At 42.8% G+C, this 15,917-nt stretch overlaps 1 protein-coding gene across 2 annotated transcripts; it reads right to left on the minus strand.

Moving 5' to 3' along the window:
- Nucleotides 1–4,594: 4,594 nt before the first annotated feature.
- On the minus strand, nt 4,595–14,258 carry Rfc3 (replication factor C subunit 3). Of its 2 annotated transcripts, none has more exons than XM_021162885.2 (9): nt 14,090–14,258; nt 12,930–13,067; nt 11,317–11,384; nt 10,508–10,605; nt 8,544–8,725; nt 7,814–7,950; nt 7,637–7,735; nt 5,497–5,566; nt 4,595–4,881 (listed from the first exon to the last, which is right to left on the minus strand). In XM_021162885.2, the coding sequence occupies exons 1-9, from the start codon at nt 14,174–14,176 to the stop codon at nt 4,690–4,692; spliced, it is 1,071 nt and encodes a 356-aa protein (XP_021018544.1). In that variant the 5' UTR covers nt 14,177–14,258; the 3' UTR covers nt 4,595–4,689. The 2 variants fall into 2 exon arrangements, with proteins under 2 accessions (XP_021018544.1, XP_029332843.1); XM_029476983.1 differs by lacking the exon at nt 14,090–14,258 and adding an exon at nt 13,631–13,708.
- Between the last annotated feature and the right edge of the window lie 1,659 nt (nt 14,259–15,917).

Here is a 15,917-nt window from a genome sequence, read left to right on the forward strand (position 1 = left end):
ATTGATCCTCATATATGCTGATGATTGCTGTTGCCCTGAAACTGATCTTCTATCTGTTCTATTTTACTTTCAATTTCTCTTTCTGGGGAATACACTTCATCCATTACTCAGAGTTAATCATGCCATAATAAATGAAAAATGCAGTTCTCAAGAATGAGGAATGTAAGTAGTCATGAGGCTGTTGAGGATGAGGAAAATGTATTCTGGTTGACCTTTAAGGCCATGGGAAAGGATGCTTACTTAGAACCTTCACCCTTATGGAGTAGTGGAAGGTACTCTGCATGCTACCAGAAGAGAAAGGTAAAAACACCAACCTGGCTATACACTCTTCACTCTACAGTGGTGACCAGCCTACAAGATTTGCTAGTGCAGTAGGGGCAAAACAGTTGTGGAAGTGACCAGCTAATATATGACTTGATGCAATGCCTACTCCATGAGAAGAAACCTACAGCCAGCACTGCTTGTGTGGCCAAAAACTGAGACTAGATAGGTCAGGGACATAGGAAAAAACTAAATACTAGCTTTGCTAAAATAACATAGCAGTAAAATGACTTCAAGGACATTCTTCTATACTCACAGATCAATGCCTTCCTTAGCCAGAATCAGAGAATGTTCCTCCTGCAGCAGATGGGAATGAATACAGAGACCAATATCCAGAAAATATGCAGAGTAAGAGACCTTGGAACATTCTACCTCATATGAGATATCTCCAGCAAATCCCTCCACTAAAGGCTCAGGGAATTCTGTGGGAAAGAGCCAGACAGGATTGAGAAGAAATAAAAGCCCTTCTAAACATAGCAGGATCACATCTGAATCCATAGGTACTGAGGAAGCATGCATAGGCCCTAAAGGGGTCTGTACCAGATGTGATCCTATAACTAAGAGACGTGTACACATGTTCCATCACTAACTCAGAAGCTACATCCAACTGATAACCACTTAAAAATAAAACCTTTCTTTTCAAGGGAGTTCTACTAGAACAACAAACTATGCTTTAAGGGTAGGCCCCATGCCCAGCAATAGATGGCCAACACAAAACAAAGTCAAACTGAAAGGCATCTTTGTAGGCTCTATCGCTTCTTGCTTCATGCTTTTACAGAATTTCAGTGTGTGCGAACCTGTATGTCTCTGTCCATATGTACTAATGCTTTTTCTTCAATCTTTTATTTAGAATAATTGATATTTTAATCACTTTATTAATAGCCATTTCTTGAACATTAAAGCCTGACAATTTCTTCTCTATAAATAAGTGTGTACCAGAGCCCAATTCAAGAGTACCTCAACAGTGAGATAAACCCATCTCCCCAAACAAGTGATCAGCCATGGCTTTGCCTGGCACACCTCTAATCTTCTCTTTCATCATAGCTAGGTTTCTGGTCATTTTGTAATGTGCTAAGGCACATGCATTGTCAATGGCAATACTAGACCTCTAAGCTGTATCTTTATTATCTTCATATGCTTCTGCTTCTTCTATTTATTCTTTATCAGCCACCCCAGCCTAGTCATCTGTATTACCCAGCAACTAACATTTGGACTTGAATTCACTGTGGCTCTTCCCATTACTTATTTTTTGATGGGGGTTATATTATTATACTTGTAGCCTTCAAGTTCCTAAAACCAGGAAGAGCATTGAGGTGGTTGCTGGTATCAACAGTCTTCGTTATCTTCATATGCTGTTTGATTCAACTTGTTATCTGTTGTGTGTAGTTTTTTCTACACATCTTTAAACTCCCTGTGAGTCACATGTGTGCACCCACCCAGGAGCTGTATCTCAGATCTGAGAATAGAAAAACACACAAGAGAGAGACAGAGAGAGAGAGAGAGAGAGAGAGAGAGAGAGAGAGAGAGAGAGAGAGAGAGAGAGTCTGTTTTTCTTAAAATGCTGTTGCTAACCAATGACTGGGCACTCCTAAATTTTCCTCTGCTACCTCAGGCCAAGTCCAGGAAGTGGCAACCCTAAAAACTTACATACTTGGTTGGCTTTATCTCCTCTGCTACTGTGTCCCCTTCTTCTCTCTCCCAGTCCTGATTCTCACAGTGTCCTACTTTACTCTCAGTGTCCTGCCACCATGCTCAGTCATTGACTACTGCAACTTTATTGATAGATCAAAAACCATTTGAGGGCAAGAACCTTCAGTGTCAGTAAACACAGATTCATGATTAAATCAAAGCATCAGAACAACCCTCTACAGTTATCTGTAGAATTTGGTGGGAATAGCTTGTTTTGACAATGTTGTATACTGTGAACCTGACCACCTACCTGATCATGTGGATGAGAATTCCTAAAAGAAAGCTATGTGGAGATATTGGAATGCCCAGAGCCTAATAATTTATCCAGAGCTATCTTTAGCCCCATTAGCCATTCCTTGCCCATTTCTTTGTTGGGCCTAATGTACCACGACTAACCTTTTGGAATGTGTTAACTAGAACATAAGCTTTGCCCAGCCCCAATGCTAAGATTCGTCTTATAACATCTGAGGCTCATGGCTGAATTTTCTAATATGCCACAACACACTCTCTAATATCTAACTGAATTACATCTTACTTATGTCTATTCTGATACTACAAATACTTCATGGAACTGCTTCCACACTGGAACATTGAATTTGGAGTGATCTAAGTTTCAGAGACATGGTTTCTCATATTTGGTTCCAAAAAATCCTATTCCCTTTGAAGTGGGAGAAGTTCCTGTGTTGACAATCATCCTTTTCAACAAGGGATCATCTACTGCTTTCTACTCTGTACAGAGATACCTAGTGGCCCTGGCCATAGGGAAATTCCACTGTAGCTTTCCTGGCTAGAACCTGCCCGACAGGTACAATGAAGCCAAGCTCCTGACATTCAGCATGATGTTGTTCTGCAGTGCCCGGGTCACCTTCCTACTTGTCCTACACAGCAAGGGCAAGGCCATGGTAGGTAAGAAGAGTAAGTGTATCCATCCTCTAGTACAGGACTTCTCAGATGAATCTTTATTCCAAAGTGTTATATTATTCTCATGACTAAAACTCTTTGAAAGGCTTAAGAAAAAAAGATAGTCTAGGAGAAATGAGTATTTTCTGAAGTGTCCAGTTAAAAGCTGGAAAATACATAGGTTAAGATTAAGAAAGGCTTCCAGGGGAAAAGACAGGAAGCTCATAACCTCGCCAAGAAAACAGGCTCCAAATAGGTCATGTTATGTGAACTTTGTGTAATGCATTATGAAGTGTCAAGGAATCTGGAAATTTCAGTGTTCACCCTCTAGACTTAGTCACTTTTGTGACAAGATCTCCTTTCTATCAATAATCAGAGTACTAAGAGCAAGGTCAGAGAGACAGTGGAAGTCTTTTATAGTTCAGGGGCTGAAGAAATAGCTTAGGGGTTAAAAGCACTTCTTGTTCTTACAGAGAACCAGGTTTCATCCCAGCACCCACATGGTAGCTCAAAAAATCTATAACTCCAGTCCCAGGGGATCCAATACCCCATTCTGGTCACTTCTGTGGGTTAAAATGGTGTCCTGCGTCTGGCCCACCACAGGGTTAGGGCTGCTCATGGAGGTGGACATGGGAAGTTTGACTACACATACCCCATGCCTGCTGGGTGGGCATCAGGCTGTGAGAAGCTGTAGGACCCTGCTCCAGAGGTGGGGAAGGACAGTCAGAGGTCCCCAGGGAACCAGCCAGGAGGAGGCTCGTGGGTCCCCAGGGTTGCACGGAAGCCAGGGATGACAGGTTCTAGCTTTTGGACAGCCTACTCGATGTCACTGAATAGCTGAGAACAGAGTAGGGGCCATGGGGCTGGTTCTAGCCCAGGGCCTAAAGGAAAAGGAAAGGAGGAGAGCTCTGGCTGGGTCCCATGGGGATGAGAGTCCTTTCCTTGGCTTGCTCTGCGGGCCGGTGGCATGGCTGAGAGCGCAGGGAGGCCTTCTGTATGAGATTAAACAAGGCTCTGTAGAGGAAGACCTGCTCCATTGTTCCCCATTGTGGGTCCTGATGAGAAGAGACAGTCCATGGTTTTAAGGCATTTATAGTCATGGTGTAGAGTTGTGATGAGTGAAACCATACCCCACTTTCTCAGGGCGGGCCTGAGGTTAGGGTAGTAGAGGCAGAGAAAAGCAGAGAGAGGGAGAGAGTAGAGATGTAGGGGCTGGCCATGTGGAGAGAGTGGGGAAGGGACTATGGAGAGAGGGGGAGCAAGAAGGTAAGAGAGAGAGGAGGGGGCAAGCAGCCCCTTTTATAGTGGTTCAGGCCTACCTTGCTGTTGCCAGGTAACTGTGGGGGTGGAGTCCAGACAGAATACCAGAGGCTTGGGGTGTTGCCCTATATGACTGATGGCCACAGAATTATGGAGCTGAAGCCTCTGTCAGGAGCCTGGTGTCTAGGGGTGTGGCAAACACCTTCTGCCCCTAGCAGGAACACCTGCTGGGTCTCAGGGGTTTAATCCTAGCTCAACCAGAAAACAGGCTGCCTTTCATGGTCCCACACACTTCAGGCTCCAGGCACTCACATGATGCACAGGCACACATACAAAGTACTCATGTAAGCAAAACACTCATACACATAAAAATTAAGATTTATACTTCAGAGAGGATTAACTTTTAAAACACAAACACAAATGATACATTACTAGGTAAAGCTAGTTTATTATACCCAAAATCCCAGGATAAATTTATATAAACAAGGTATCTGTTGTGCTTGGAGGAGCTGCTGGCTGTCAGAACATCATGCCTTCCAGTCCGTCCTCCATGAACTTCTTATAAAGTGCCATAAACTTCGCCACAAATGCTTCCAAATGATAAATGGCTTTGCTTCCCAGCTGTAGTCGGTGCTCATAGTAGGCTGCCATCTGTGCCACTTCCCCTTTCAGCTGCCCATCACAGTTATGGAGGAGTTCTGAGAGGAGGCCCTATGGGGAAGTATGGGTGACTTACAGCACAGTCAAGGGGGAAAAAGTCAAACGTGCATACTCTTCTCACCCATAAAAGGTAAAGCTTATACACATAAAGGTAGTTTTTAATGTGTGCATGCTACTAATGCAAAGTATTAACTTCTGTATATAGAAGAGCACATTTGTGTGTGTGTGTAATTCAGTACAATTTGATTTTGTTCACATTACTACAAAACCCCATGAACAGCCTCATATCCCAAGTCAGTAAATTTTGCTAAGAGGCCAGGAGGCCAATCCTACAAAAGCCTAGACTATATCAATATCTTCAGCTTATACCATGTCTTTCCTAGAATGTCTGTTCCCCAGGCATTTATAGAGTTCCATCCTCTTAGTTCTGAGTGCCAGCTGAAAAGGACCTTTCCCTTTCCATGGCTGTGCATAACTGGGTTCCATTATTACAATTTCATTTTCCTACCTTTAAAGACTCACATAGCAAAGAATAAATCACTATCTGCAGATATAACAAAATGTTGTAGATGATGATATACCTTAGCATTACAAAAGCTCTGTGATCACACAGCCAGTGTCCAGGTTTAGCTCTGAAAGTTCAAGATGTACAATGGAGCCACTTACCTTCATTATTATCTCAGGAGGTATACAATGAGTTAGAAGCTCATAGAGCCTTCCTCGGACTTCAAGGAGCCTATATGAAACAAAGGAATTGCTACTTTGTGATAAAAAGCAAGGAGAAATTTTAATCCACTAATCAGTAGAGTTCCATGTTATTAACCTGATGCAGAGAGAAGCTGTCTCGGACATGTGCTCTATGAATAAGTGACAGCCCCAGTCTGTCCCATTTTAGATTGTCTGATCAGACAGACTCATTCTGTGGCCCAAGTGGCCTGAACCTCACTAGGTAGCTCATACTGGCTTTGAATCAGAAGTCATCTTCCTGCCTTACTAGGATACACAGCCACAGCCAAGGATCAGCTCATTTTTGTAAAAAGTTTTTTTTCCATACATTTTTAATAATGGATATTTATAACAAGGGCTATTAATTGCATTACTCACAACACTACTGGAGAGAAACCAAGATTCCAAGGGCCTGATACAATGATTGGTGGATAAGCTGCTTGGTGTACAAACCTTATGACCTGAGTTTGATCTCCTAAAAGCCATAATGGAAGACAATAAACTCCCAAAGTTACCCTCTGACCTCCACATATTGACATGCTCATGGCTGCATACACACATACACAGAGAGAGAAAAAGAAAGAGAGAGAAATTTAGAGCTTGAAATGTCAAGTTTGAGCACATTCCCATAAGGGATTGAAGACACGCACATTCCTGACATATCAAATACTATGTTTATGCATCTTTTCTAGACAGAATTTTATGCTTAATGTATCTACACAGTGGCTGTAAAAAGACTGGGGAGTCACCAGTCAATCACACAAACAATGAGGTGACATAAGCATAAAGTATGATCACCTAGTGTGTAAGCAACACAGCAGGGACACAAAGCTGACCTTCACAGAAGGAACAGGCCAGGGCTCCCAGGTAAGCAAAGCCTGGCTAAGTCAATAGGGATGCCAAACGTCTGAGCCCTTAACTCAGGTATCCCTCATGACACTTCAGGAGAGTGTGAAGGAAATGCACACATTGCATATCAACAAGAATAAATAACATCCCTGAAACGTAGAAAACAATTGTCATTGCCTTTCTATAATACAACCAAAAGAAAAAACAACTACCAAGGGATCTGAGGAAGCTACTGCAGATGTTCCTCTCTAGGTAATTAAAAGATAGTGATTTAGATGTTTTCTTAAAAGTAGACATCCACACTCCTTTTTTGCCACAGCAAGAGTATAATTCAGCAGTTCCTGGAATGTCTCACTAAGCACCTCCACTAAGTGATGTTGGTAGGAATCCTATAAAACTGTAACTCATCAGATAGCAACTCAAAAGAGACACACACACCCCTCTCACCACTACTTTCATCTCAACCAGGAACACTCAGGTTCTCATGGCTACAATCAAGTCTATCCTGCAGCCTAAAATGATCAGTTCCCACAAAAGAGCAATGACAAGGCTGTGTTTCAGGGAGCTTGAGAGAATGCCACAATGCAACAGCAGGGGACCTAAGCTGACACAAGCGAGACTACCCGTGGAGGCATTCGTTTTCAGTACTGTCCACCTAAGGAACAAACCTGAAACATGAATGAGAACAACTCTGGTGTATATAGCAAAAGGCTATAAGCTTTCTAAGAACTTTGTATTTCTCTTCATAGACCCTGTCCTTGGTTGGGCACGGCGGTCTCTTCTAGTTCCAGAACACTGTCACACACTCTCTTTACTCTCTGCATTAAAGCGGAACAGTGTCATCAAGATACAAATGTAATGTTGACTAAGTTAGGATGACAGCTGAAGGTCAGCATCTTTCTAAGTACGTTCTGCATCAATTTCAAGGCAATTACAACAATTACAATTATTCTCTCAGCCTGAGCACACTAGGCAGTTCATGCTGTGCACTAAAACTAAGCTATCTAACATTCTGGGAAAAAAAAAAAAAACAGAAAGAGTTCAAAATTTATTTTATAAATAAAAGTTCAATTATACACGTTAACAGACTAAGGAAAAGCATAAACTATAAAGTAACGACTTAGTCCGCTATATTTCAGACCTTAAATGATTTTTTTTTCCTTTCAAATGAGGCTCAAGACCGACTTGTACTTGTAAATGTCATGGTATCTCTGCCCCTGCACACTGTTACCTCTGTGGCGTCTGCTGACTGACAATAGCATTTGCAGTCTCCCTCAGATACACCTCCCAGTCTGTCTCTGGGATTTCTTGGTCTTCCGTAAAAGGGTATCTATGAAACACAAAGAAAATAAGTGAACAACAAAGTCTCATGTCCCAGAGTGCTACCTGCTGCCATAGCCCCACTCACTGCTGCACTCTGCAGGCCTCACACATAAGTAAGGCTTTCCTGAGGTTTCGGCACGACTTCTCGGCCAGCCTACGGGCCAATGTCGAAGGAAGAGCCAGACCTTCCTTCCTGCAGACAGTGGATAGTACACTGCAAATCTGTAAGAAAAATTAACAGAGGAGAAGCACTGTGAGGCAATTTCTCACTACTGTTGGCATCACAGTCCTGTTCTGTGCTGCCTTCTACAGGACACGTAAGGTGCTGCAGTGTGCAATCTGTCTGCATCAACTAGGAGCAGGAAGTAAAACCACAAGGTTTTGCTGCATACAACATTCCACTATCTACTGTGAGTTGGAAAGTTGTCTATTGTGTGAAACCAGTACATTTTATTGACAGCTATTAAGATGAAAAGGGACCGGGGACTGTCACATTATCTACTTCCTCTATGTTCCCATTCCCCCTACAACTAAGTAAATCAGCTTGAGGCAGAAGATACTAAATACTTCTGAAGACTTCACGAAGCTTGGTGAATTCCTAATGCTCATCTGTTAAGAGTAGAAGACAAAGAGAACATGGTCTATATTTGTATTCACCACTAAACACATCACTATGACTTGGCACCTACTAAAGGCTGGCCTTCAGCTCTCTCTGCAGCTGCCCTTCAATGACTGATAAGCCTCACTATGTTTCAGAAAACAAAACTGGAACTGAAGGGTTTCTGGAAAACAACCCAACTTGCAACCCAACTTACATCTTCGATGCTGGGAGCAGGCACACGAACTGCCAGGCACCTGCTTCGGATTGGGGGTATCACCTTGGATGTGGAATTGCAGCACAAGATGAGCCTGCAGGTAGACATATACTTCTCCATAGTTCTGCGCAAGGCATGCTGAGCATCCTTTGTGAGTTTGTCCACCTCTGTCAATAATACCACTGGGTCAAAGAGAAACAAAACCAGCTTTAACTGGAGGCCACTGAAGCCTTAATTTCTGCCTTTGCTGTGTCCACATTAATCAGCAGGAAATCCTAAATAGATACCTGATAGTCTACTTTTACAAAAGAACAAATCAGATTTACAGAAGAATATTTTTAATTTTTTTAATTTTATAATCAAACAAGACTAAAAAACACTGGTCAAAATGAAGTTAACTTAGGATGTCTATACGTTTTAGGACGTCCAGCCTTTACCATTGATAACAAAGCTACAAGACAGGGAGGTGTTGCTCTACCCTGTAAGTTTTAAGTAATCCATTAATACTCTGGAAAGCTCTGTTGCAATCATCACAACAGGTGGGTACTGCCAAGAAGAGACTATGGAAGCACATAGAGGAAGACTGCATCTGGCTGCAGTCAAGGCTAAGACCAGTCAGTCAGCCTTAAGTGGTTCAGGAATAGTGCAAGGGATGAATCCAGCTTTCAAACTTTTATCCTATTATCCAGCGGTTTCCAAAGGATGGCAGTAGCAGCGGGCTTTCATTTTAGATACACTCACAGACAAAGCAACCTTTACATCTAAATCAAACTATATCCACATCTGTGCTGACAGGAACAGACAATGACAAAGAAGCAGCATCGTGCTTGAGTGAGAAAGGAGGAATCTGTGACACTTGTCCCAGTGGTTAAGGCACTGAACCCTAAACTGCCCACAGGACACATTAGAAGTCATAGCCAGTATCAAAGCAGAACTTGTAAGTAGATCACATAGGGCCCAATCTGTGGCTGAGAACACGGGACCCTGCAACAGTAACGTCTGGGGAAGTGGAGGTTTCTCAAAATGCTAAGGTGATGGATGCTCCACACAGAGCTCAGCAGCAGAAGCTAGCTGAGCAGAGCAGGAAACAGACAGGAACAAGGATGTCAGTGGCAGGAACAGCAAAGGAGCAGAAATGGAAGCACAGGGCCGTGGGCCTCACTGCTTTCTGAAAAGAAAACACAGGACCTCCTAAGGACCAAACCTGAGAATCCCTCTCTGGCCTCCTACTTTCAAAGGCTACGGGAAAATCTACTTTCTTTAAAATTCACATTTTATAAAAAATAGTCAACAGAAAAGAAATACATTGAATTCAAAGGTCTAAGAAATACATTATTTTCAAGTAACCATGAATTTAATGGAAAAAAACATGTTACTCTAACATGGGAAGCACAGTGACCAAGTTCCGACTGAGGAATCATAAAAAGCTGGGCATACACCTCAGTTCTAGTGGCGCAGAGACAGGTGTGACCCTAGAATTCACTGCCCTGTCAGCAGAGCTGACATCAGTGAGCTGCAGGTTCAATCACCTGCAGGTCTCAATGACAAGATGAAGAATGAGCTAGGAAGACAGGAGTGTCAACCTCCGTCCACGACACACACTCGCTCACATGTGTACTATATGTTCTTTCTTATTTTACATGATCTGTGCTCCCGTTATCTTGCTCTGAAATGTCAAATAGACACCACAGACAGAAGACTGAACACCACGAGCAGAGAACAGGGCTTCCATTCATATGTCTTTTCTTTCTTTCTTTTTTTTTTTTTTTTCTGACAGGCCTCTACAAGCAGGCCTGGCTGCCCTAGAGCTCACTCTATAAAACAGGCTGGCTTGGAACTTTCAGAGATCCTCCTGTCTCTGCCTCCCGGGCACTCAGATTAAGGGTGGGTGCACATATTCATTTGTACTCCAATGTAAAAGCACTGATGGTCCCCAGCCTCACAGAAAGTCCCTCACCACCTACCTTTGAAGTCTCTTTGTGAGCTGGTTTCAAGCTGTTGTGACTGGGCCACTGTCTTCAGCATCTCCTGAATTACAACTCGGTCGCTGTTCCCCGCATCACTACACAATACCAGAATGATGGTCACATGGATGTAAACACTCACCAAGTATTGCACTCTCACTCTTAATCTGTTATTACATGAACAGTATCAGGAAGTTTGCTTTCTTCTGTTTGTGTTTTGTTGAAATTAGTAACATCTAATTACAAGTAGGAACCTTGAAACTTGAGATCTTTTAGGCTCAGTAGCAAATTTAAATTGTACCACCACTAAAAACATTGTGTTCTTACAGCAGTTTGTTCTTACTTTGACAGCAAAACTATGAGTTTAACAAGTATCTTGGATAATGCCTTGATAGTAACAAGTACTTGAAACTGCACAACACAGTTTTTCTTTGCTAGCTACAGCTAGACCACAACATCTGGATGCTGGTGAGCACTTTCCAGTCGCTATGGAGCAAACACACTTACTTTTATAATGTGATCCATTCCTAAGCTTTTCCTTGATGAATCCTCTCAGGGTTACACAGGGACTGCCACCAAATCCACATATACAAGAGCTCAAGACTCCTCCTTCCACTCCCTTCATTGCACTCATTCCTTTACATAGACACTCACCTCGGTGACATGGACCATGGTACCCACTGACCTAAGGGACCTCTGACAACAGTATTTTAGAAAAACTCTAAGCTGGAGGACAATGACTATAAAGTTTTTTTTTTTTTTTGCTAAATCTCTGACTACTTTCCTAAGAATATTCAGGAGCAGTTTACCTGGGATTAACTTCAAGGTGGTAGTTGCTTGCGATGGTGCTGATTTCAATTTTTTTTTTAGATGGGGTCTGTGAATGAAACAAGAATTGGTTCAACATTTACTTATTGGCTGTCTTCTTTTTATTTCGTGAATCACCAAATCACTACTGCCAACTATCTACAGGCTTCCATGTTAACACAGAAAGAAAAGAAAAATATATTCATAGGATCATTGTTTCATGAAAAATTAATGATGTATAAAGAAATTTTCATACATACCTATTTTGCTTTTCTCACTGAATAATGTGTCTTTGCGATCCCTTTCAAGACAACTGGTGTGATGTCATGACAGTGTTATCAACTCATAACATGCATGTTCTACAACTAATTATCCTTATGGATTTTCACTTTGTTGGCGCTGTGCATGTCTGTGCCACCTGTCCATAGACCCATCAGCTGAACAAGAAATTAACATGTCTGTAAGGAAACTCTTCCTTCATACACTTGCACCCCTATAACTGTTCTGCCTCACCATGGGCCTCAAACACAAATCAACCGACCACAGACTTGCTAAATCCTCTAAAAGTAGAGCAAAGCCAGGACTCATGTTGGTGATTTGCCATAAAACTTGCTATTTCTATTTCTTAAAATTAATTCATCCCAACAGCCTCTCTCTCCTGTCGTCCCCTCAAATAAACCTACCTTGCCTTAATCTAGTTTATATTAAACAATTTAGGGATGAACTAATACACCCGCTTCACTTCTCTTCTTCATAACCTTATCTCATTTCAGAAATGTGTCCTCCATATGGGATTTAGGGTGGTATCATACACTTTTTCAAGATTAGTATCCTGACTGAAATTTATACCGTTACTTGGGACAGAGACTTCTAAATATTAAGCCTCCCATGTGAGAACATACTTTATATTTCTATTTATTCAGTTCTTTTGTCTTGTAGAATATTGTTTCTTCTGAGTTAATTCGACATCACCCTCCTGAAGATTTTATTAATAGCATCCCCACTAAGCATTTTTTTCCCTCTTGAATACAAAATATTACGACACTGTTATTAGATGCCATGAAGGCCTTGAAATTGACATGGCATATTCTCTCATCCCACTGAGGTAAAAGGTAAAAAACCATAATCAAGGCAAGCTACACACTATCATGTGTAAGGAACTGCCAGTTTTACTGGGCTGAGGACACTTGAGAGAAGGGCATTTCAGGGACTGGGGAAATGGCTGAGTGAAATACACTTGTGGTGTGGACACTTGCAAGTTTGATGACTCCATATAAAAGCTGTAGCGCTGGTCCAGTTGCAACTGTCTGTAATACCAGGGACCTCAGAGAGGTGGGCGGCAGAGACAGGAGAATCCCCAGAAGCCCCCAGGTCCGCCTGTCAGATGGGCTTGGGAGAGTGGAAGGAAATCTTTGTCTTAAATACAATGGGGAAGAGAGGACTGGCAGCTGACAGTAACTCTACTCATGCTACCTTCACCCACACGAGCACACAGACATACAACTTCCTAAGTCACACACTAGTCACTGGCTAGTGGTGGAGAGAGGAATACACATGACCAGGATTGAAAGTCCCCTCCAGAAACATCTGCTAAGCTTCAACCCAAGATGCTTACTGTGATAGTCTGATGCTCAATTCTCAGTTTTTCCACCCCGATACCATAAAGTTCACGTAGAATACACATAATTCTTGTCTTTTTTCCAGCACCTGATGGTCCATATACTAAGAGGTGAGGAAAGTCTCCACACTGCACCTAAGGGAAAAAATGAACAAGACATTATATCTTAGTTAAACTGGGTGAACTAAGTTAAACAACCCACTTTTAAAGTACCAAAATATTCTGTTTACCATCCAGCTCCAACAGAAAACGTACCAAACTCTGGACACTAATTTAATCTAATTTACATGCACTAAATGCTTAAAAGTAGGCACTCCCTAAGTAAGCTATCTGAAGGGCCCGTTTGAAACTAAGGGATGACAGAAGGCGAACCCAATCTCTGTAACTAAGACAGATGCTTGTCTGGCCCGGGCTCCCCATAATGGTCCTCTTGCTCAGAAGCAGGTGCGATGATTTGTAAGTTCACTTGGAAGAGATAGAGGAACTTCACACTAGATCAGGGTTATCAATGCTATGGAAAAGACAGCAGTAACAGAGCGCTATCAAACGAAAGAGTACTATTAACATGGGGTCTTGATCTTGCCACCGGGAAACTGAACATTAAAGCTTTTGCAAGGAAAACCGGCACGTGTATTAACGAAGTATAATGTTCTATTTTGAATTAGTGCATGCATCACGAACCAAAACCAAAACCAAACCTAAAGCATATCTTCCACTTCACCCTCGAGTCTTCCAAAAGCTCTCATATGAAGGATCGCGGCACTCGTTAAAATAATCTCTCCTTTTCAGAAAAGCCTTAGCTGTGATTCCGCAGTAACTAAGAACAGGGTCCGGGGCACAGTCACCTCCATCAGCTTCCCACCTAAGCTCTCAGTAGCGGGAGAGCCCATCAGGCATTTGCAGTGACACCGAGGCCCGAGCACACCCCCATCCCCGCCCCCTACCGCCGCTGCTTGCTCCTGATTCTCCACTACACTGGCCTTCTTCTGGTCCCCACACCAAGCTCAAGAGGTTCCCCACAGCAAACACACGGCACTTTGAGGAACGCGTCACTCTGACCTCCTCGCTAGCACCGGGCGCCCGCCTCCTCCCTCCCTTCCTTCCCTTCCCTTCCCTTCCCCGGGCTGTGCAGGAAGCTGCCGAGCAAGGCGGCTCACCAGGTTGCGCAGCTGTGCTGCCTGTTCCTTGTGATAGTCCAACCGGGCAAGGGAGCTCGGCCGGTACTTGTCCACCCAGAGGCTCATGACCGCTCCACAGTCGCACCGGCAGCCCGCCACTTAAACAGTAGAGTTTTCCCGCGAGCGCGAAAGCGTGCGACGTCACTTCCGGCACCCGGCGACTTCCGGATAGGGAGAGTGGGCAATCCCAACGGGGCGTGGAGCAGTCGCTGCAGTTCCCACTTCCGCCACTGCACCAACAATCGCTGGATTTACCAGACAGCAACTGCCTCTTTGTTCTCACCCTGTAACATTTTAGAAAACATTCGAAGGAATTAAAGATGTATCTCTGACAGTCAGGGCGTCCAATCTGAGTGCTTAGGGAAGGAAGTTCCCTCCATTTCATTCTTTCATTTATTCACTGATTCACAACTTCATTCTAATTAGTGCTACATAATCTATTATCTTTATTAGTAGAACTGCTTTTCTTTAAAATAATAAACAAACGCCAATGTTCAATGAGCATTTGCCTACATGCCTCTGTGAACTATGTGTTCTGAACTAGGAAAGTAAAGGAAATAGGAAGTAAAGGAAATCAGAAGCAAAAGTATTGAAGGGCCATATTTAAAGACACTGGGATTGTGATCATGGAAAGACTTGGAGGTGGAGGGTGAGGTAGGTGCTACAGTGAGCTGTGATTTGGCAACAGTACCCAGAAGCATCACAGACAACGTCCATAAAGACAGGTAGTTCATGGTGGGTCCTAGGGTTATTCTTTTAATCTAAAAGATTGAAAGAATGTGAAGAGAACATAGGAAAAAAAAAACCCACCTAGGTTTACTTGTTTTCACAAATACAGCACACAGATGCCCCCATTCATTTAGATCCCCAATAACATTTTGGTGTGTGCCCCAGGCAATATTTGCAATGAAATTAATTTTTATCTGAAATTAGATTTTAATTAGTTGCCCTGTATTTTTAAACTTACAACCATACTTGGAATCCTTCAACTTGTGAGACCTGAGGAGCTGGGAAGGAAGGATAGAGTCTTCAAATCATAGCCAGAGGGCCAAGGCCAGAGACACAGCTCTGATCTGCTCCCTGCAGTAGCTTCAGAAGTTTCTTTCAGACACCTGAAAGCTTGTTGCTATGGTTAATCTTGGTCATCAGCTTGATGAGATTTGGAATCACTATAGAAACTACTATATAGTTATGTTCCTAGGGACTATGAAGTAGTGCTGCCTCTGGATTCCAGAGTTTGTAAGCAGAGTAAGGCCTCTCACTACACACCAGCATGAAGCAGGGCACTGAGCCCTTAATCTGAACTGAGGTTGAACAAAAGATATTTAAAGCTTTAGAAACAGCTCTAGCATTGACTCCAGCCCTAAAACTTCCAGATGACTCAAAACTTTTTCATCTGTTTGTCCATGAAACAAGACAGAAGGACTTTTAATCCAAATTTTGGGACCATGGAAACACCCTGTGATATACCTGTCCAAAGGATTGGACCCTGTAGCCACAAAATGGCCCATCCGTCTAAGCTGTGGTAGCTACTGCTAGATTATGTAAGCTAGCGCACAAGTTAAATCTGGGTCTAAATCTTGTACTAACAGCACTCTATTACAAGACTGAGGCCCTCTGAAATATAACGTAAAAACAAAATTCTAGGCCTTTAGGCCCAGGCTTGGGAATGTGACTCTGTGACTCATTGGTCCAAGGTATGCTAATCATAAAACAGATAGTGACATTCCTCCACCGACCCGCTTCCTGGGTTCAAAGAGTGTTCATTCAAAGAAAGTCACCCTGACCATTGAAAGTCACCCTGACC

This window comes from Mus caroli, chromosome 5 (genome assembly GCF_900094665.2).
Source record: "Mus caroli chromosome 5, CAROLI_EIJ_v1.1, whole genome shotgun sequence".
NCBI lineage: Eukaryota > Metazoa > Chordata > Mammalia > Rodentia > Muridae > Mus > Mus caroli.